At 41.7% G+C, this 23,875-nt stretch overlaps 1 protein-coding gene across 1 annotated transcript in view; it reads right to left on the bottom strand.

Annotated features, from left to right (window-relative positions):
• The window catches only part of FAM160B1 (family with sequence similarity 160 member B1), a 33,764-nt gene extending 24,418 nt beyond the window's left edge, over positions 1 to 9,346 (bottom strand). Inside the window, exons 1-2 of the mRNA XM_035029715.1 lie at positions 9,101 to 9,346; positions 2,785 to 2,863 (exon numbers count right to left, since the gene is read on the bottom strand). Coding sequence (XP_034885606.1) covers positions 2,785 to 2,863; positions 9,101 to 9,145 — 124 coding nt within the window. The 5' untranslated portion in view covers positions 9,146 to 9,346. The remainder of the gene's footprint in view (positions 1 to 2,784; positions 2,864 to 9,100) is intronic.
• Positions 9,347 to 23,875: the final 14,529 nt, after the last annotated feature.

The raw sequence follows: 23,875 nt of genomic DNA, 5'->3' as shown, positions 1-23,875 counted from the left end.
ATTCTTCTACCTGAAATGCCTTTCTCCTCCTCCTGGATCTTGCACCTAATCATCCTTTAAACCCCACGTTATGGACTCTGCCTTCTTCTATTTCTCCCTTCTTTGTTCTCTCTGTGCCTGACACATATACACACATTTGTCCCATACTTTATTATAATGTACATACTTGTTTCTACTAAACTGCAAAAAAAAAAAAATCATTTAAAGCAAGAACTTAAAGCCTTTCCCTTGAAGTATTTCCTTAAAGCTATGGAGGAGGGAAAAATTCACGTGGGCTAAGGAATAGTCATTTGAAAAGGCAGCTCCTCTCAAAAAACTTTCCTACAGATCTGCTGTCTAAATATCCAAATTAAGGTAGAAATTATATTTTATGTGGAAAGGTATACATATATTTTGTGTCTAATTTTTACTTATTATACAACTATAAAGGATTTTTTGTTTTAAGGAATTATCACCTACGACCCCATCAGCTTCCCCAATCAGACTGCCTGAATACTCTTATTTCAGGAGGTGCCAGACTTTGGCCTATGGGGCAAATCCAGCCTTACTACAGGTTTCTGTTGGATTCGAACAAAGAAACACTATTCTTTTACATACTGTGGATGGCGGCTTTTGCACAACAGAACCGAGCAGTTGCAAGAGAAGCCACAGGACCCACAAAGCCTAAAATATTTACTATCTGGCCCTTTACAGAAGGTTTGCCAACCTTTGACCTATGTATTTCACATTCCCCTTACTCTCCATACTTCTTATTCACTGAGAAAGACAGAAGCAACCAGAAAAAGAACTCTTGAAGACTTTGTAGACCACAGCCACCCTCCTTCTTCATCTATACTTATGTGCTCTGCTTTCCACACCTTATTTTGACGGATGGACTGTCCACATGCCTATTAAGGCTCAGCCCTCACTTGTGTACTAGACCCCACTCCCCTTGCCTGTTTAAGGGTATTGCTCAGAAATGATTGCATCTTACTCTTGTCCACCGCTCCCTCTCTACTAGATCATTCCATCAAAGTACAAACTAAAATATCTTCCATCTTGGAAAAAAAAAAAGAAAGTAAAACCCTCTCTTGAGGGGTAACTGACTGGCTCAGGCATAAGAGCATATGACTCTTGATCTCCGGGTTGTGAGTTCAAGCCCCACACTGGGTACAGAGAGTAAACAGATAAAGAGATACTTAAAATGAAACCCTCTCTTGAAACCATACCTCCCCTTGGCTAACGCTCCATTCTCAGCGCCCCTTCCCACTGACCTGAGAGAGCAGTCCACACACATTGTCCATAAAGGTTTTGTGCCCTTTCTCTTAAACATAATCCAATCAGGTCCCCTCTCTCTTCCTTGCCATTAAAAGGGCTCTTATCAAGTCCACTAATGAGCTCCTTGTGGCTAAGTCCAAAGATCCTTTCTTAGTCTTCATTAACCCGACATCAGCGTCATTTGACACAATTAATCCCTGTCTCCTCTCCTAGCCTCTAGGACACCATTCTCTCTTGGCCGTCTTCTACCCCACTAGCAAAAGTGGTTTTCTTTGCTATTGTTTTCATCATCCCAATGTCTGAGCATGGGGCCCGAGGGCTCCATTTCTGAACATCTTCTCTCTTCCATCTATCCTTACTCCCTACAACATCTCATCCAGTCTCATGGCTTTCAATCCTACTTACGTGTGATGACTTCAATGTCAATCTCTGCTTTAGAACTCCACCTTAAGTTCCAGATTCCTATTTCCAACTGTCTACTTGACATATCCAATTGGACATATAGTTGGCATCTCAAATTTAACACGTCCAGAATACTCTTACAAACCTGCTCCTCCTGCAGTCTCCCTGTCCTGGTAAGTGGCCTTTCTATTTTCCAACTGCCTAAGCCCAAAACTTTGGAGTTTCCTTGACTCAGTCTCTCATACCCAACATCCAATCTGTCAACAAAGCTTTCTGCAAAATACACCCAGAATACAGTCTCATCTTACCAGCTCCCTGGTTTAAGCCACCATCATTGCTCAGACCACTGCAATAGTCCCCTAACGGTCCATAGCTTCACCTCTGCGTCTTTCCAATCTAATTTTTTCTCACAGAAGCTAAAACAGATTATGTTACATGCTGCCCAAAACCCTCTGATGGCTTCCCACCTTGGAGTCAGAGTGAAAGCCCTATAATAGCTTACAAGGTTTGTGACTGCATCTGGCTCCCATCTGATGTCACCTCCTCACACTTTTCTCCCTGTTCACATTACTCTAGCCAAACTGGCTTCCTTGCAGTTCCTGGAGTATGCCAAGCATGCTGTATGCTCCAGCCGCAGGGTTTCTACACTAGGTCTTCTTCCTGAAACCAACCCCCCAGGCTTGCTTCCTCTTTCCTTCAGATTCCAACTGAGAAGTCTGCTCGGGCAATGAGGCTTTCTCTAACCTACAAAAGCCAACTGCCCCCCTTCCCCCATGTATACACTTCTATCCCCTCAGCCTGCCTCATTTCCCCCTCAGCCCTTGCCATCTGACACACTATGTGCATCTGTCTATTTTGTGCTCGCGTCTCCGTCGTCAATATATAAGCTCTATTAGGACAGGGATTTTGTCTGTTTGATTTACTGTTCTATTGCTCAGTGCCTAGAACAATGCCTACACATAGTAGGTGCTCAACAGATACATTTTTAAAGTGAATCTAAACGAGGAATTAAAAGTAAAATAACTTGTTTATAAATTTAAATATAAAATAATTTTGAAAACTAATTTGAAATATATTTTAGTATTTCATAAACTTTGTTTAAGTAACATTAGCTTTATTTCTTACCCGAAGTCTCTATGTAGTAATGGGTAATTGCCTTCCAGTGATAAACAAAATCTTCTTGTAAAGGAAGAGAAGGTGCAAGCTACACAAACACACACACACACAAAAAGACCACAACAGTTAAGAAAATAGCATTAAACGTTTCCCATAAAGTATAACTCTGTATTTGTCTACTAATAATACAAAAGCAGCATAAAAATAAGGGATGAGCTTTAATTTGATTCTATATGTCAGAATATCAAAGAAAAACAAAAGGAGTCAAAATCAAGAAAGTAAAAATGATTTATTAAGAAAGAGAAAAAATGTATTTATCAATATTATTATTAAACTACAAGGTCTAGGACTTTTTTTTTCCTCCCCAAAACTGGTTAACTACACATGATTTCAAAAGTAATGGTGTTAAGTGAAAAGATGCAAAATCCTATTTAAATTATCAGTAAAATGAAATTATCAGTAACCAGGGATCTTTGTACCTAGGACTTTGAAATGCAAAACAGTAAAAAGCTGCTATGTAATTAGTTACATGTCACCATTACAAAAACATATACCAAAGTCAACCATGTAATCTGATTAAAACTGTTCCCTACTTTCAGTGACATACAGATGTAAACCTTTTCTTTTTAAGCCTGGATTAGGCAGTGCATATTTTTAGCAAAATACCTACGTGAACAAGACACTACCAATTTAAATTCCACAAGGCCAAAAATGTTTCACTTCAAAGTATTCAAAATTTACTTCAAAAATTTTAAGACCAAAATTATATGCCTTCAGCCATCTCATAGCCAACCTGCCATATATTTTAAATGTGTGTTAAACAGATAAATGACCTAGATGCACCTTCCACAACACTGTCTTTTCCTTAAACAGAGAGAGAGAAAGAGAGAATGCTCTCCCAGTCCTACTATTCCCATAAATACTGGGCAGAAAGTTCACAGTGGATCCAGCTTACTTAAAAACAACCAGGTTTCTATTCTGGCAACCTAAAGCCTGGCACAGTCATCTTTCATTCCCAGATACTTCATCTAAACTGATGACCTCGGGAATCATGTTACTCCTGTCCATTTTGATTTTTTGTGTTCTCAAGCAGAGACCTCAAAGTCTGAAATCCTAATAAAACAATCTCAAAACTACTGGACAAATTATAAACACTGGTCATAGACACATTACGCCCTTCAATCCTAATGAAATGTCCTTAGGGAAGAAGTGGACCTCAACATTTCGTGGCAATCGCCAATGTTTAAAGGCTCGCTCTCATGCTTGCCTGTGTGCACTGCTCTGAATCACACTGGGTTAAGAGATCTAAGTATCCACCTCATTTCCAAATAGAGTGCTAGGAAATTTTCAAAAAGGCTTTAAGATCTTTAAAAGTAGTTAAAGCCTTTGGGATTACTATCCTTCAAGAAGAACATGGCAGAGAGATTATTTGGGAGACACTGAGAAAAAAAATTAAAAAGAAAATTAGAAAGTGTTACCTTGGGAAGATGGATTATCTTCCCAAAACTTTCAGATTAAAAAAATGTTTTAATCAGCTACTTGTTTTTAGGATCGTCTTCAAAATATGTCAAAATTCTCTTGGTTTTTTTGGACCTGTTTTTTTATACACCATCTTTCTATAGTTAAATGTATTAACAATTGGGATAAACTCAAATGAAATTTGGCATTTCAAAAAAAACTACCTAATTTCTTAAGTGTAAATATTGCAATATGTTAAATTTTTCTGAGGGCATCTCCTTGGTCTGTGAGGAATTACAGCATCCTTGCTCCAGATTATTTTTACCTGTGGGACTTAACTCCATTTCCAAGTTAAGTCACTAGATCAGAGGTCGTACAGGATTTGTGTTAGGACCTTTGCTGTTCTAGTCCAACTCAAAGCAGGATGGTGTTGCTTACCTGTGAATACCTCTCTTCCAGGAGTTTGATTTAAGTAAGAAATCTATTTAAGTAGACAGGGAGACAGTTCCAAATTGCTAACAACTTAACAATCTCGTTCAAACATGAGTAAGTTTCCTTATTTATATAAAACTTCCTACTAAAATTGTCTTTCATTACTAATTCTAACATGCAAATTACCTGTTTTATCATTGCATAAAATAAACACTCATGTGATGGGTAAAAATAAAAAAAGGAAGAAGTGTGTGAATCAGCATGAGGGGATTCTCACTTGAGTTCACTTTTTGCAAAACAGAGATTAAATTTTTGAAAATTCATGCAATCACACTCTCAACCAAAACTGGACCTGAGTGCCTACCTTGGGCATGGCTTTCTCTGAGAAGCCTTGCCAGACTTCCTGCCGAGGATCCAGTCCTTTCCACAAACTCTGTGGCACCCTCTCCCAGCCTGCTCGTTCTCTTAGCCCTTATCCCACATTTGTCATTGCTGATCTCTTCCACTCGATCCCGAACTCAACAAGGGGCTGGGATCGTGTCGTCTCTTTCATCACTGACTTCCCGTTTAGTTTTCAACTCAGTCATGGCACAGAGTAAGCATTCGGTGACAGTCACCGAGTGATTAATCCAATGACACAGCAGTTGCTGTCATTTAATGAGTACTTATGTGCCAGGCACAGTGCTGCAAAGTTGACAATTCCTGTATGGTCTTAAATGATCTTACAATAAACTCCGATTTTCCCCAAACTCCTATTAAGAGCCAAAGCCAGTTAACTGCCTCACCCAAGGGGAAACACTGCTTATAACTAGAAACCCAGACTGTCTTTCTCCAGAAGGCCTACCACACAGAAGGACCTACGCAGCAACTCAGAGGAGAGCCAGACATCTGCCACATAAGCCCCATCTGCTCACTCTCTCATGTGTCTCACGAAACAGTCCACACCCTGATCTTCGAATGTGCTTCTTCCTTCCAACTTCCCTAAGGCCCCCCCATCTCCCCACCCTCTTCCAAGTCCAACTCAAGCCTCCCTTCCTCCAGGGAGCCTTCTCCAAGCCCTCCAATCCTAACTGCTTGCCCCCACAGAACTCACTGGCTGAACAATCATCCAAAAATTAATAACAATGGTTCACATTAATGAAGCACTTACTATGTACCAGGCACTGCACTAGGCACTTCATATATATTATCTCATTTTAATTTTCACAATAATCCTATAAGATTGGTATAATTATTTCCATTTTACAATGAGGAAACTGAAATGTACAAAGATTAAGTAATTTTTCCGTGTAGAAGGGAGGGACGGCTGCAGGACTGAAACCTTATTCTGGATGGCTCTGGGGGCTAGGGCTCACTCTTGTGCACTGTTTAATTTTTAGCTTGTGTATTTGTTTCGTCTCCCAAATTAGACTGTAAGCATTGTGAGCAAGGACGCAGGTATACCGTTTCCTCTGCGCTGTGCCACGCTTTCATGGTGGGCTCATAAAACATTAGCTGAATGACTAAAGGATGAAAAGTTTGAGATCCCATCAGAAAAGAATACACTCAAGAAGACACTACATATGTATGATTTGAGGTTTTAATTCCCAGGACAGAAGAGCTTTTAAAAAACTGCCAGTCCCAACAATCATCAACTCTTAACTGTAATTTGAAAAGAAAAGATGCAAATTCTGAAGGATGACTTCCACTGAATTAACCAGTTAAAGTAGATAAAACTTTCTTCTTTATCCTCTTGGGATAAATCTGCCCTCAAAGGATGAAACTGGCTGAAATTTAGAAAGAACCAGCTCCTGGCAGATTACCTAGGACAGACGAGGCCCTCAACAAATATTTAATTGTACTAAATGGAAAGTGTTTTACTCGTACTTTGGAGAAACTGTGCTAACATGATCTAGTCCAACCTAGGAACTAACTACAAGATTTCACTCTTATGACATGTGGCAACAGGCTAACAAAATGGATTCACTGCAAACTTACTGGCCAATCATTTTTATTCTGAGGGAAGACTCACTTCTGAAAAGGAAAGCAAGAGTTACGTTACAGTTTTTGTTTTTGATCAAGGTATGAATTTCTCTTCTAAACTCAAAATGTAATCGGTCAGCTCAATAACACATTTTCAAGTACTAATCTTGAAAATCTTATATATTTTTTTCCTTTTACTAGTTAACAGGAAGTAAGAAGAAACTATTAATTAAACAATAAGGAAAACTCTACATGTAAACCTCATTTAAATGAATTGTTTATCTGGTCAACCCTAAAGAAAACATTTGAAGATTTGAAGGCTGAACCACAATTGTACAAAGAAACCTATAAAGTAATAATATCAAAGTGGCTGAAAACAGTGACACTTCAGGTCATGTCAGCACCTGCACATAGGATAAAGTCCCACCTCTGAAAAATCCAGATAATTATGTTAATTGCAATACTGTATCAGAAAATGCTAATTGGGCATACAAATTAAAAGGAGAGAAAAGCTAATGAAATGAACTGATGAATGATAAAAGCAGTTTACAGAAGAAAATGCAAGGCAAATAAACAGAACTGAAAAAAATGGAAACCAGTCTTCGGCTAGGCAAAAACATTCTTCAAATACCACAAGAATGGCTTATTTATCGTTATGTATGAGTTCATTCCCAAGAGAGAATGTAAAAAGGAAAAAGTTTGCCAAATTTTTTCTGATTTAACCTATCAAGGTAAACTGGAAGGTATCACAGCTGAAAACATTAACTCTAATCAAATAAAAACATTAGTTTTCTAAATGCTATGGATCAGTTACTAGGACTAGATGAATATAATCCACTCTTAATTTTTTCTCACCTCAGCAAAGTAAAGAAGCCGGATATTACAGAGCCAGAGTCAGACAATTTACATGGGTAATTTGGTAGCATATACAGTTATAAAAAGATAATGAGGACAGAAAACACAAGCCTCAGGATAAAAATTAGTCTTTACTGGGAGAGTATGAAAGCTATCTTTCTTTTTCTAAGTACTTACTTTGGTAAATAAATATCAACCTGATAGGTAAAGGATGTAAATAATGTAATATATTTTTTATTCCCAATTATCTCAGTATTAACCTGTACTCAATGTTAACATTAAGGGATTTTAAGTTAAAGAATAATATAAAATGTAAATGCCGCTGTTTTTGTAAATTTCGGTTAAATTCTTTTAACATAAAGTTGCTGTAGATTGTGTACAAGAAGGGAAAATTAAAAATTGTCCTAAAGTCTAAAACTGTCATCTCCATGTGTAGTACTGCTCTTCATTCATGAAAACCCTCTCTTTGATTTGATACACGTTTTCCCAAGAACTTGTGGTAGAGCTTAAATGATTTTTAAGCAGTTCCCACGTATCACTTAAAATAACAATTGTACTAAAGTTTTGTTTTCATATTTAATTTTAAAAATCCATTTTATTTGTATCTGACCATAAAAACGGTTCTGTTGCAGCTGGCTTTTTTTTTTTTTTTTTTAAGTTGGGTGGATTTCAAGGTGCTATATCACACAGTCTAAACACAGAAAATGACATTTTTTAAATTAGCGAAGTACTGGTTTCTTCCACAGGATGCGTTTTCCAATTTGGGCAACTCTCCCTGAGTAGAGAGAAACAACCAAAGTAAAGCAAACTAGACCTCTCATTATGAAAACAGAGCAAGGCATTTTCTTTTCCTTCTCTTCTGTTAGTCTCTTCGGGTATTTGAATGTCTCTCTGTGCTGGTGTCTAAAACCCTCAAGCGAGAGGGTCCAGGAAGAGAAGACAAGAAAGGAAACAGGGTCTCGCTGCTCTGCCGGGGGCTCGGAAGGGTCTAGACCCTACTCGACCAGACCCCTCCAAGCTCCCACTTCACAACAATCAATACCGGGCAGCTGAGTTCGGCCGTGAGGCCTGCGGAGGCAAAGCCCGCAGGATTACGAAACGGGGTCTAGAGGGCTGCCCCCTCCCAGAGGCGCCCCCCCACCCCCACCCCAGCAGGGGCACACCTTCCTGCCACCCCACCTCCCAAAGTCAACACAACACCAAGCCAAACCCAAGCGCCAGCCAAGTCTGGCCATTTCTTTTGTCCTGCTCCACGCCGGCCACCTTTTATCCGGAGCAGCTTAACGGTCCGGGCGGCCGGGGGTGCGCCCTGCGGCCCCGCCAGGTGCTCCCGACCACCGTCCCCCTCCGGGAGTCAGGCGACGCCCGCCCCGGCCCGGAGCGCCTGTGCCGCCGGGGCACCCCCGCCCACCCTCCCGCGGACGCACAGGGGCCCGCGGCGGCCCGGGCCGGGACGGCGAGGAGGGGGCCTGCTCCGAGCCAGGCCCGAGGCCCCGGAGCGCCCGCCCCGGCCTCGCCCCTCCGCGGGAACCGGGCCGCCGGGGCCCAGGCCGAGGCCGCAGGGAACGCAGGCCGCCGCATCCCCGGCCTGTCGTGAACCCGCTGCCCGCGGCCTTACCGCCTCCACGGCGTGCTGCAGGATGGAGGTGAACTTGGAGAACATCTTGTCCCGGGACTGCAGCAGCCTCTCCCGGGACGACCTGGAGAGCTCCTCGATCCGCCGCCGCCGCCCCTGCTGCGGCTGCCGGGGCGGCTCCAGAGTGAAGGCCGGTGCGGGGCGGGGAGGACGGGCAGAGGGCCGAGGCGGGCTCGGGCGCGGCCGCCTCGGGGGTGCGCGGGCGGCGCGGCGGCTCCGGCGGGCGCTGGGACGCGGCGGGCGGCGAGGAGGGCGTTCGGCTCGGACTCGGGACCCCGCGACGCTCCGGCGGCGGCTGAGGCTCCGGTTCGGACACGGTGGCAGCCCGGCTCGGGTTCCTTCCGCCCGCTCTGCCCGCCGCGGCCTGCAGGGGGCGCCGCCGCGGCCCGCGGAGGCCCCGACCTGGCCTGCCCAGCGGCGGGGCGGCTGGACGCCGCGGGGGCGGGAGAAGCGGCGCCGAGAGGCCGCAGCCGGCGGGGGGCGGGAACCCGAGGGGTGCGGGCGCCGCCCTCTCCCTGCTCGCGCGCGCCTCGGACACGGTCGTCTCACGTCTGAAAAATTCAGCCAGCTTCCCAGTTTTGTTTCTGCGGGGGCAGTAGCAGGCCGATGTTGGAGGGAAACGTAGCCATATCTGTACATAATATTCCGAGGTTCGTCTTTTAAGGGCAGATTTGGGAGACTCGTAAGAAACAGTACAGTATTCCTAAGGCAAAAATGGTCCGTGCATTCAAATGCTAAGAATTAGAACAAATCAATTAATGTTGGTGAAATGGCTTTGCTAACTGCAAAATATATTATTAATTGTTAATTATTCACCATTAAAACAGGAAGCCCCAAATGGACAAATAGTAAGATGGTTCAGTCAATAGTTTGTAACTTGTTTGATAGGTGCAGGGCATTCAGTATTGTATTTTCTATTCTGTTTATCAGATGATACTGGAAAACAGAGAGGGAAAGAATCTGGAGGGATTCTGCTAAATGCATACGACAGGTGAGTGGGGCTACATTGTAAGTCCTTGGGCGGAGGCTTCTTAAAAACACTATGCAACAGTATATTCGCCAAACTTTGAAGAAGCACAGGGCGCCGTGGTAAATTTTAGGTTGGGTTGATACAAGTTATGAAAATGTTCATATCCTGGAGAACTTTGTGTTTGTTTTTGCTAGTATTGGTATTTTATCAAAAGGACCGTTAAGTTCTTGATAAGGTGAGCGTGGAGTAAGTTTTGCATAACTGGTGATGAAAACACGGATTTGTTGGGGCGCCTGGGTGGCTCAGATGGTTAAGCGTCTGCCTTCGGCTCAGGTCATGATCCCAGGGTGCTGGGATCGAGTCCCGCATCGGGTTCCCTGCTAGGCGGGGAGCCTGCTTCTCTCCCTCTGCCTCTGCTTCTCTCTCTCTCTCTGACTTTCATGAATAAATAAATAAAAAAAAAAATTAAGAAAAAAAAAAGAAAATACGGATTTGTAATTGAGTTTGTTGAACAGAAAAAAAGCAGAAAAGTAGCAGCGGTGTGGAGTGGTAAGAGCTAGTCTCTGGAGGTGGGTAGTCTGAATTTAAATCCCTCTGCCCCTCACCGTGGCAAGTTTTTTAATCTCTTTGTGCTTTAGTTTTTTCATCTGTGAAATTGGGGAGAATAGCACCTACCGTGAGAGGTTGTGTGGAAATGTATTAACATATGTAAAATACTTTAACCATGTCCAGTCCATAGTAAGCAGTACATTGGCATTTGTTATTACCATTATTATTAGTAGTAATACTAGTATTTAACAAAATGGTAGAGCCAGAAGTCAAGGTTTAAGGAGGACACTTAAAAAAAAAAAAAAAAGGATTGTATTTATTTATTTATTAGAGAGCAGGAGCAGGGGTAAAAGGAGAGGGAGAAGCAGACTCCCTGCTGAGCAGAGAGCCGGGTGCGGGGCTCCGTCCCAGGACCCTGGGTTCAGGACCTGAGCTGAAGGCAGATGCTCAACCGACTGAGCCACCCAGGAGCCCCAAGGAGGACACTTTAACTATAGATCTCCCCTGACCTTCAGTGGGGTTATGTCCCCATACCTCCACCATAAGTTGAAAATATCTTAAGTCGAAATGCATCTAATACACTTAACCTACAGAACATCATAGCTTAGTCTACCTGTCTACCTAAATGTGCTCAGGACAAATACTTAACATTAACATACAGATGGTCAGAATCATCTAACACAAAGCCTGTTACATAGTGGTGCTGAATACCTCATGTACTTTATTGAAAACTGTACTGAAAGTGACAATGAGTTTAAGTCCATCAGTTGTTTACCCTAGCGGCCCACGGGGAGCCTTGGAAGCTGCTGCCGCAGGGCATCGTGAGAGCACCCTTCGGCGTATCACTAGCCTGGGAACAGATCCAGTTCCAAGGACGGTGTCTACTCAATGCCTGTCGCTCTCACACCAGCATAAAGTCAAAAAAATCGTAAGTCAGACCATTGTAAACTGGGAACTGTCTGTAGTTTTGTCTTCTTTTCTCCTCTGTTTCTGTTGCTTATATCCTCGCAATGCAGGTAAATAAATGTGACTTTAATTTTCTGTGTACTAGTCTCCAGAATGCTGGAGACACCCTCTGTTGTTTGCTTAAAAATTGAAATGTGCCCTACCAAATTCTGGCTAATTGTGTCTGCTTCAACCAAGAGGACATATTTTTTATCATGCACACAGCTTGAGGTGGTTAGTCATATTATTAACCATAATTATTTTCCTGACCTAATAAATACATTTATGTGGCATTTTGTATTTTCATAATGCCTTACAACCACTAATTGTAAAAGAGGGTCTGTTTAACACAGGCTTATTGAGGGTTGTTTGCATTTGATGATGCCCGTCTTTGTATACTTATTATGAACATCATAAAAAATGTTTCGCTCAAGATTAATATCAATATTTAGGAAGATGATTCATCTCCCTGATATCTAGGTTCCAAGACATACAAGTTGGGCTAGAATTATAATTGAGCAGATACTCTTCTCATCCTAGAAAGTTTGTAGTGACACATGGGCAGGGTTGGACCTCCCACAACAAAGTGTGATTTGAGAAAGCATAATACAAGCTTCCCTGGCCTCCAAGCCACTTAGATATGAGAACCTGAAATTCCTCACTTAGCACTTTATTTTTTTATTCTGTTGACTTAAGTCAAAAAAGAAATTTAGTCCCCACTAAAAATTAAAATACCCTTGAGAGAGAATACATCAAATTCTATCATTCATTACACTTCAGAGTGAATGAGTTTGCTAAATCCTTTACTGAACGAAGTTTAATCAGCAAGGTCACAGAAAAATCCATAAAACTGAAACTCAGTTTGGATGAGGACAGAGAGTTAGATGATACCTACTTCCAAAGTTTGGCAGACTTCTGGTTAAATAGATAAGATTGAATTTAGCAACATTTCCTCCCTAAATGCTACTACAATTACAGTAAAGGGATTTCTCAGAGTATAAGCCCAAAAGGACAAGCAAATTAAGAGAGGAAATGGCAACAAAATTTTGAGAATTGGAAAGTAGTGGTAAAGGGAATAACTGATATGGTGCCTTAGGAAAGCTGAATCCTAAGGCAACAATTAAGAAAACTAAGATCCGAAGTGATATATTAATACATTTACAGAACCTTCTCAATGACTTTGAAGTCAGTAGCAATGAGTACCTCTGGAAATAGAGGTAAAAGTGGGACTGAAAATAGCAGGATGGATTGAAAGCTTGTTTAGAAGTAGATAGATCATCCCCGAGGTACAAGATTGGCTGACTTCCCCTTCTCCACCCTGGTTTCAGATTAGAGACTAATTCCAGGAAAGATCTGAGGCTTCATATTGTCAGGAAGGAAGAGGAGGATAAAGTTGATGTGGGAATCAAAGGCAAAAGAAAAAATTAAATTTCCTTACTGCCTACAGCCCATTGGCAAGCCCTTGAAACCTGTAGAGCGACCTTTCTCTGGGAGCTCAACTGCCTTGATGTTGACACTTTGCTAAGGGCAAAAGGCAACCTTAGCCTGACCTGGAGGATCCTGTAAGTCTTCTTTAAAATACAAAAATTCCTTTGGAGACTTCCTTTATCTCTACCCCCAAGTTACAGCCATCATCCTCCAAGCATGTGGCCCACTGATACACATCTGAAGGGTCTCATGACTGAGGGTTTACTAAACAGTAATAAATGACCTTTTCCTAACAATAGGTAGACCTCCAGGATCCTGTGAGTCTCCTTTAGTATATGAAAGTCCTTTTGGAAACCTCCCTTTGTCTTTACTTCCCCCATCTCCAAAGCCCCACCTCACAACCCCAGTGTAGCTCTTTTCTGCCCACAGGTCCTGTCCCTGTGCTTTAATAAAACCATCTTTTTGCACTGAAGACATCTCAAGAATTCTTTCTTGGCCATTGGCTCTCAATCCCAACCTTCAAATCACATCAAAGTGAAGGTAGATAATTGTGTATACTGAACACATCCCCAACCCTCATCCTCTTCTTGGCCCCCAGAATGAAAGCATCAGGCTGACCACCACCCTCCCTCCCCCCACAAGAAGATAGGTAGGGTCCTCTCTGGAGAATCTGATTAGTCTAAGAGAAAAGATGTAAGGGTACTGAAGAGGGAACCCATACAACACTACAGTGCAGCCTGTAGTTGACAAGCTTGTATGCATGCTTGGAGCGTCCACTGAGTTTTTTCATGCACCTCTCTTAAATGGGATCAGAGAGTCTGGGTCATCAACAATTTGAAAAAAGTTAATGATAGAGACCAAAAGAAAAGTCAGGACAAAAAAGAAACTTGGAAGGAACAATTAATTGCAGTTGATAGGAAGAGGTGGAGAAGAAAACTTAAAAACAATCATTAATATTCTCAGATAAAAGATATAGCATCTTTTAAAACAAGAATGGTATGCTATTTTAAAAAGCATTTAGGGTACAAAAAGGAAATCTTAGAAATCAAGAATATGATAACAGAAATGAAAAACAACGTAAAAAGGATAGAAAATAAATTTGAAATATTTTCTCTGAGACTAGGACAAAAATGATATAGGGATGAAAAATGGGAAAGTTTTTCAAAAATTAGAGTGCTGATCCAGGATCCAACATCTGAATAATTGGAGTGAACAGAGGGAGGAAATCATTGAACTAAAAATTCAGTATAATTTTACAGATCTGAAAGACATGAATTTTCAATTAAATGCCAGAACTATGAATGAAAATAGACTCACTCTAGTGGATGTTACTGTGAAATTCAGAACACCGCGTTTAGAGAAGATCCTACACAGTTTCCAACGAGAGAAAAAAAGAAAAGTCCATACAGAGAATTAAGAATTACAACAGCATGGGAACTAAGAAGGCACTGGGGCAATGCCTTTACAATTCTGAAAATAATTTCAATCTAAAATTCTATACTAAGAAATTGTCAAGTATGAATATAAAATAAATCATTTCAGTTGTGCAGGGTATTGAAAATTTCTCCTACCTTGCACTCTCAAGAAGCTATCAGAAGACATGCTCCATGAAACCTCAGGGAGTAAACCAAAGGGAAAAGGGATAAAGGAATCAGATCAGAGGGCGCATCATCAGAAGGAGGTGAAGGAAATTCCTAGGGTGTTGGTGAAGCAGAATTCCGGGATAACTATGCATCAAGTTGGGACAGCCAACCAACCAGTCCAGACTGGAACAGGTCAGAAGAGATGTCCTCAAGAAGATAAAACTTACAGATGGATTATCTATGTGTTTGAGGAGATTTACAAGATAGGAGAGTCTGAGGTTGAACTAGTGATAAATACAAAGAAAACTAAGCAAAGAAAAAAATGAGATCATTATGAACACCAAGGAAAATAAAATATTCTGTAGGAACAAGTAATCATAATACATACATGGCTCGACTACAAATATGTCTATATAACTGTAGTAATGTAAACACTGATCTAATTAAAGTTATGTTATTGCTACTATATTGGGAAGATGAAAGGATGGATATGTGGTGGAAGTGGGGGCGGGGCGTGTGTGTGTGTGTGAGAGAGAGAGAGAGAGAAGCTAAATCCTTATCATCTGTCATGAGGAAACATTAGATATTGGTTAGAACAGAAATATCATGAAGTGAAATTACGGGCATATTATTTAAAGAAAGGAAGTTAATAAGAGTTTGCTCAAGGTGTTGAAAGAGATTCTTCTGTGGAGCAGGAAATTGGGAGTTTTGGAGGAAGGATAGGGGCTTTCATAACAAACCATGTAAAACTTCTTGATTAAATTATATACTGGTATAAACACTATGCCTTTTATTTGGCAAGGGGAGAAACTAGAGGCAAGAAACCATTTTTGGTACTTCTTTAAAAACTCAGACAAGGGGCACCTGGGTGGCTCAGTCGTTAAGCGTCTGCCTTCAGCTCAGGTCATGATCCCAGAGTCCTGGGATCCAGCCCCACATCGGGTTCCCTGCTCAGCAGGAAGCCTGCTTCTTCCTCTGCCTCTCCCCCTGCTTGTGTTCCCTCTCTCGCTGTGTCTCTCTCTGTCAAATAAATAAATAAAATCTTAAAAAAAAAAAAAACTCAGACAAGATTATAAAGGTTAATTACTATGGGAATAGAAAGGAGAGGGTAGTCTTGAAAGATGTGGTGAGAGCAACCCAACTTTTGTAAATGATTAAATATGAGAAAAGAAGAAAGCAAAGATGTTGTGGAGTTTCTAGCTTGCATGAGGTTAGGTGAAGACTGAGATTGCTTGTAACTGAGATATGGAAAGATAAGATCTTTTTATTTTAATATGTTAGATTTGCTGACCTGTATGATGAATCTGTGTGAGCATGTCTAGTATGGGGTGATAAATTTGAATTAGAAATCAGGAGAGAGATCTGGGCTAGAAATAAAGATTGGAAAAGTTATCTCTTATAGGTGGTAAATGAGATGCGGAAATGAGGGAGATAGTTCAGTGAGATAGTATAATGAAAGAAAAAAGAATGAATATAAACATGAGGACTCCTTGCATTTAAGGGCCAGAATAGGGAAGAGGAATTCACTGGAAAAAAGCAGTCAAAGAGATAGGAAAACATGTGAAAAAGCTCAGGGAGAAGTGAGTTTCTAAAATTGGGAGTTTGGTTCAAGATAAAATGGTGAATTTGCATAGACTACACACTTCATTTCCGGAACTCAGCTCTACAGCTGCCATAGCAACGAGGAGGAAGCCGATAGATTTCAGAAACTTACATAGCAACTGTGAAAACTCCTCGGCCAGAATAGCAGGTCCCACTGGTGTCCGCTACCACATTCCCTTTGCCCATTTCTGATTGCGGTTGCAGCTGTGGTGGGCAGTTCTGTGCAAGTTCAGACTCACCTCATGGTGACAGCTTCTCATCTCAGTCTCATGCTACTCTCATTAGAATTTCTGCCCCTGAAAATTCTGTATGGGGAGCCTGCTCCTTCCAAAAGCATGGTGGAGTTGAACCCATGAGGACAACTCTTAGCCAACAGGGTTTGGAATCTAATGGGTAAATACTCCAGTGTCCTGTCTCTGTGGTGGGAAACAATTCTAGGAAGTGTTCTGAGCACTTTTCGGGAGGTCCCAGTAGGATCAAGTACCTACTGACCACAGTAGTGACCTCAATAGCCCTCTTATGCCTTTGTTCCTTCGTTCTTATTCTCCCTACACCCTCACTTCCCAGGATCTGAAGTAAACTACTTACAGTCAAGTCTTCATCTCAGGCTCTACTTTTGAGGAAACCCACTGTGTGTGGGAATTAGGGTGGAAGAAGTCCAGACAGAAAGGCCAAGTGCTACAAATTAATTGGATGTATACCAAGGGAGATACACATTCATCTCATAGGCTAAGAGATTAATTACAATAAAAGAAATAATTCCTGGAATTGAGCTATGCCATATTAGGTCCAGCAGCTGCACGTGACAAAAAAAATCCCAAATAACAGTGACTTAAAAAAGTTTCTTTCCCTTTCAGGTGAAAGAATTTTGCCTGGTCAGTAGCCAGGACTAGTATTAGGACATTATCATAGAGATACACTCTTAACTTTCTGTATACCATCTATCACTGCCATACTCAAAATCACTTTGTGGTCCCACATAGGTGCTACACGTCCAGTTTCCAATTTTGGGAAAAGTAGCAGGAGGAAGCAAGGGGAAGAGGGTCTGCTTCTTCCCTTTTAACAAATTCTTTCTGAAAGTTCCACACTTCTGCTAACATTTCATCAGCCAGAACTTACATGACCACATCTGGTGGTTGGGAAATGTAGTGTTTAATTCTGAATAGCCACTAGAAAAATAAAAATGCAAAGTATACAAAAAATTTTGCTCAATCCAATGGAATATGGTAAAAAATATATCGAAGCATGAAAAATAGAAAACAAAATAGGTTTTTGTATTAATTATAATAAACAGAAATGGACTAAACTCACCAATTAAAAGCCAGAGATGCATAGAATGGATTTTTAAAAATACCTAGTACCATATTTTCTAGAAAAGGCATGTTTAAAACAAAAGGGTAAAGATAGGCTCTAATAAAGAATAGAAAAGGATGTACCTTAGAAATATGAAACAAAGAAAAACCAGGTTAACAAGTATAGACGAAATAGAATGAAGATGAAAAACACCACAAGAGGTAAAAACAGATATAACATATTGGCAAAATAATAGTGGATCAAGAAGACATAATTTTTATGTTCGTAAATATACTTGATATAGACAAAATATATGGTATAGACACAAAATATAGAAAGCAATAGCTGACAGAACTACAGAGATAAAGTGACAATCTATTGTACTTAGAGGGGTTTTTTTTAAAGATTTTATTTATTTATTTGACAGAGAGATAGAGAGCACAAGTAGGCAGAGAGGCAGACAGAGGGAGAGGGAGAAGCAGACTCTCCACTGAGCAGGGAGCCCGACGTGGGGCTCGATCCCAGGACCCTGGGATCATGACCTGAGCCGAAGGCAGCCGCTTAACCGACTGAGCCACCCAGGTGCCCCTAGAGGGTTTTTTTTTTTAAGATTTTATTTATTTGACAGAGAGAGAGAACAGGCGGGGGGGGCAGCAGGGGCAGAGGGAGAGGGAGAGGCAGGCTCCCTGCTGAGCAGAGAGTCTGACACGGGGCTCGATCCCAGGACCCTGGGATCATGACCTGAGCCAAAGGCAGCCACTTAGCCGACTGAGCCACCCAGGCGCCCCAAGTACTTGGAGGTTTTAATTCACCCCTAACGTGAACAGATACATCAAGCTCTGAAAATAAGAAAAGATACAGGGCATTTGAATAACATGATTAACAAGCTTGAACTAAAAGTTATGTAGAAATTTATACCAATCAAAGATACCACATTTTCAAGCATAGATGGAACATTCACAAAATTTGATTATGTACTAAGACACAAAGGAAGCCTAAGGAAATTCTAAAGACTCAATATTCATTCTGTAATAAAATCTTTATTGAGCAACACACACACACACACACGTTACAAAGACCCACTATATAAAGAGTAAACTAGAGTAAGGGGAGAGAAGATGATTTGGGGAAGTCTTATTTTAAATCAAGTGGACAAAGAAGTCCTCTCTGAGGAGGTGCCACATAATACAGCAAGGAAATTAGCTTTGCGCCGAGGAGAGAACACTTCTGGCAGTGACAACAGCAAGTGCGTATACCTTCTGATGGGAAAGACGTTGGCGTATATGAGGAAGGCAGCGTGGCTGGAGTAGGTAGGTGATTGAGGAAAGCAGTTGAATGCATATGCAGTTAGGGAGGTGGCCAGGAGTCAGATCATGGAAAGCAGTAATTTTCAATGCTATGAAACCCAAAGGTTTCCCCCTTTCTTCATGTAAAAATGTTAATAGAAGTATAATAAACACAGAAAACTCGTATGTGTAAAGCATAGTGAATTATCACAAAGTGAATGGCAGGGACAGTGGGCACTCACATCAAGAAAGAGCATTCTGAAGGAGCCTCTTAATGCCCATTCCCAGTCCCCAACCCTTGCCATGGGCTCTTTGCTGTTCTGACTTCTAACATCATACATTAATTTTGCCTCATGCTAGTCTAATACCTTAATGATATTCTGCTGATTGCTGAGTGGGAAGTATTAACATCTTTATGCATGTTATTAAGAGACATATGGGCCAGGAGGGGTAAAGAAGGCCCACAAAAATGTAGAGGCTTGCCATCTTGGAGACACTTCTAGGCATTCAGAGGTCTGGGGCACGTCAAGATATCTTTTCCATGTGAAGAACAAGTTGTGACATCTGGCCCCATGCTACCACCAATAAAGGGTAGAAGACCTAGTAGACCCCTTTGGAATTTGGAAGCAATATATAGCTCATTTTTGTCCACTAGTCTGACCCATTTACTAAATGACCCAAAAAGCTGCCAATTTTGAGTGGGTCTCCAAACAATAGAAGGTTTTGTAGCAGGTTCAGGCTGTGGTATACGCTGGCCTGCCACTTGGTCCCTATGACCCAGCAGACTCAACGGTGTATGACGTGTTGAGGGGAAGATAGCGTTACTGTCTGGAGCACCTGGAAACCTCTTAAACAAGAGCTGCAGTACAGACTCTCAGGATTTTGGAGCAAAGCCATATAAAATTCTACATATAAAACTTGCTTTTTTTTTTTTTTAAAGCAGCTTCTTACTTACCATGTGGCCTTAATGTACACTGAATGCTTGACAGTGGACCACCACATTACCATGAGACCTAAGCTGTGCTTAATGACCTGGTGTTGTGTGACTCATAAAGTCATCCATTTAAGTCAGGCATGCCCAGCCGCACTTCATATATACGAGACTGGGCTCAAGAAGATTCTGGAGATGCAAGTAAGTTGCATAAGGAAGTGGTCCAGATGACCATGGCCCTACTTATACAGCAATTTTTCCCCTGGTTATCACTTGTGGCCTCATGAAGAATTCTCTGACCAGTTTGCTAAGGAAAAAAAAATTCTGGTTTGGTTTCCAGATGGTTTTGCATGATCTACTGGTAGCACCTGGATGTGGACAGCACTATGGCCCCGTTCCAAGATGACCCTGCAAAACAGGGAAGAGAAGCCTCTGGGGAGCAGAATGTGCAACAGTGCACCAGGTTGTTTGCTTTTCCTGAAAGTGGAGGTAGCCAGAGATATGGGTATCCACTGATTCCTGAGATATGTATGGTTAATGGTTTGGCTGTATGGTCAGGAACTTGGAAAGACGTGACTGGAAGATTGGTGACAAGGAGGTCTGAAGAAGAAGTATGTGGATAGAGCCCTCTGAGTGGGAACAGAGTATAAATATATTTGCATCCCATGTAAATGCTCTTCAGAGGGCAACCTACGTACAGAATTTTAATCAGCTGGATAAGATGACCCATTTTGTGGATGTCTATCAGCCTCCTTCCCCAACCACTCTTATCATCATTGCCCAGTGGGCTCACAAGATAGCCACCTCAGCAAGGATGGGAGGTTAAGCATGGGATAAGAAACATGGACTTCCACTCACCAAGACGAATACAACAAAGCCACTGTTGAGTGTCCTACCTGCCAACTGCAGAGACCAACTGAGCACCCGATGTGGAACCATTCCCTAAGGGCATAAGTCAGCTTCCTGTGGCAGCTTGATTCCACTGCACTGTTTTCATCATGGAGGACATCAAGGAGAGTTGGATTGCTACTACTCAGTGGGAGCAAGGAGGAGTATGTCTAGAATGCAGGATGTCCCCTGGGCTGCTTCTTAGTCTTGCTTCCAGGTCCTATGATCACAGTGAATGGAAAACTACAACAACCCAATTTAGGCTGTATGGCTAATGTCCCAGACTCTCCTGGAACAAACATTTGAGTCACCAAAAAAACCACCCAGCTGAGGCACTGGCTGAGGGTAAGGGGAATATGAAACTAGTAGTAGAAGGTGGTATATATACAAGTTATGACCATATGACCAGTTGCAGAAATAAGGGCTAAAGCCGTTATGAGTAATTCTTATTTTATATGAATATGTTTATATTTATGTTTTTTTATATATATACCAAAAACCTGTTTTCTTCCCCTTCTTATTCCCCTATCATCTCAGTAGTTAAATTATAGGGTACAAAAGAGAGAGTATAAATTAGCTCAAAGAGGAATGAACATCACCCAAAGATGAGAAAGAGATTTCATAGCCTCTTTTGGGAATATGATTAATGTGGTTTTAGTTATATATGGGATAATTGTACGTATTAGGTGGAAACTTGACCTTTTAATTGCCTTCATTTGGAAATTAAGTGAATTTAAAGAGATGTGTATGTGTGCCAAGTTGACAGGGAATCCATCGACTGCAGAGGCTTTGTAGTGTGTCGAATAGGTTGGGCTGAACTACATCTCCCATAATTCCCTCCCCTATATGTTTCCAGCTAGGGTGTGCCACAAGAGACATTTTTGTGTGAGATGTGCAGCACAAACATGCAGCAGCAGACATGTAATCTTTTTACGCTCAGAAGATTGGGTAAGGGTCTCTGGGTGCTTCTGCAGCTCATGCACATTGTTGTTTGTCTGCTGACTCACCTCCTTGGTGTGGTGTGGGCAGGCAGCCCACAGCTGCTTCACCTTCCCCTGGATCTTCCCTCAGCTCTCTGACTCCTCCTGCAGATGTGCACTTATCTCTGGGACACAGGGCGTCAGCTTCTCCTGCATGATACCCACATCATTAAAGCTGGAGACAGTGAGACTGACACAGACTCCAGTCACCATTTGACAACCCCTCTTCTCAACTGCCAGCCTGCAGATTTCAAGGTCTAACATCAGATACAAAGCCTTACACAGACTGTTTTTATCAGCTCCCACCACAGCATAAGGTCTAATCCTTGTAACAAATCTGTGTGTGTGTGTGTGAGAGAGAGAGAGAGAGATCCTAATGGTTCTGGATCTCTGACTGAATCCTGACTGATATAGACCTATATAAAATGGTATTTAAAGGAGTGTTATTTTTCCTTCCCTTATCATCCTCCTATTTCCCCCCACTCATGCTCTATAAAACCAATTTCATAGGTTTTTGCAATTTCATTAAAGTTTCTAAGATGCAACTTGAGAGGGTCTAGAGTGCTTCATTTCATTACCCGGAAATGCATCAAGGCTAGATTATATTTCTTTTACATGGTATTATAGTGGTCATCATCTTGTTTTCTCTTCAAATGAGTCTGGCTCATTCATTGCATGCTGTCATGAAACCATGTTGGTGGTGATGAGAATGTTTTGGGTCCCCATACATTGTGGATTAATCCATTTGTGGATTAATCAGAACTGCAGTTGTAGGAACTGACTTGACAAGTGTGAACTGAAAAAGTGGGATCTACACTATGAACCGTTGGCTCGGTGCTGACACTGTGGAAGGAGCCGTGGTAAGGATAATAGAAGTAGTAGGTCTGCTACTAACAACGCTGACTTTAACTGTGAAACAAGTCTTCCTAAGAAAAGTCCCTTTTAAAGTAAGGACCTCAGGGACGCCTGGGTGGCTCAGTCGGTTAAGCGTCTGCCTTCAGCTCAGGTCATGATCCCAGGGTCCTGGGATCGAGTCCCGCATCGGACTCCCTGCTCCTTGGGAGCCTGCTTCTCCCTCTGCCTCTGTCTCTCTCTCTGTCTCTCATGAATAAATAAATAAAATCTTTAAAAAAAAAAAAAAAAGTAAGGACCTCAGCCTGAAGTTTGGAGCTGTTAAACAGCATCTGTCAGGTAATAATCTTAGTCCTGCATTTGGCTTAAACAGTAATAAAGGGTTTTGATTTTTCTGCCTTGAAATCATCAGGCCATCAAGCAGTTCCGGCAGTGTGGTGGGAAGCTGGTAAGTTTGCTAGTTTACACATTATCTCCGGAATCTCTTTCAAGGGCATTTATATCAGTACATTTGCCCTGATCCTATTTTGTATTCTTTCCTCCTTGGAGTAATACTCTTCAATCCATTTCCAACATTTTAGTCTTTATATATAAGTTTTTATCTTTCTGTTTGTTAGAAAAATCTGGAAATTCTTTGAGAGTATAGCTATGTTGTCCTAGGCCAAACTTTGTGTTCATCTCCTTGGAGTGTGCCAAGTGGACTCTACTTTTGAGTTTAGAGTCATTCAGGGATGGTCAGGGTGCGTCTTGAGAATGATTGGCATGTCTTTGCAAGGCGACTTCCCTAAAGTGAGGTTACAGGAGATCTTTAAGTGAATCTAGTCTCCTCAGACACAGGAGAGCAGGCTATGCTGGCAAGAGGGGGCTCAGAGAGACCTGGGAGTTCAAATTCTCATCTTTGTTCAATTCCATCAGAGGTCCCATTCAAGCCTACTCCTTCTTAATGCCATAAGTTTAACATAAGAGACATGCATAGTCTGTGAATTCAACTTAAATTATTACTTTACAACTCCGACAACTAAATTTTGGATATGATTTTCAGTAAGTTTGACCCTGCCGCTCTGAGAAATAGTAGATTATCTTAGGGCTGCCATAGATACTCTCTAGTCCCTTGGCTGTGACCTGAGATGAAAGTTTAAAACCCTGATCTTGTTCTTCCCTTTCCATAAGCTCTCCAGCATGGTCAGAAGCAGCCATTGACCCCACAGTTCTTGTAGTCATCATTATTACCATAACTCATCACCAAGTGCAGCCACCACTTGGTCCCCCAGACCACTTGTTTCAGTAGGCACAATCAACTACAGGTGACACTTTAGGTAATCATGATGCCTTATATGGCCACAGATAACCAGATAACAATTTTCTATTAGCAAAGAGCTCAGGTGATTGCAAAGTTAAGGATATAACCAAACAATCCCAAATCCCATCTTCAAGGGTCTGTTTCCCAGAA

The sequence above is a fragment of the Mirounga leonina genome, unplaced genomic scaffold, assembly GCF_011800145.1.
Source record: "Mirounga leonina isolate KUSES-001 unplaced genomic scaffold, KU_Mleo_1.0 Mir_114, whole genome shotgun sequence".
Lineage (NCBI taxonomy): Eukaryota > Metazoa > Chordata > Mammalia > Carnivora > Phocidae > Mirounga > Mirounga leonina.
Note: the sequence above shows the minus strand (reverse complement) of the source record. Positions and strands in the feature narration are given on the sequence as shown.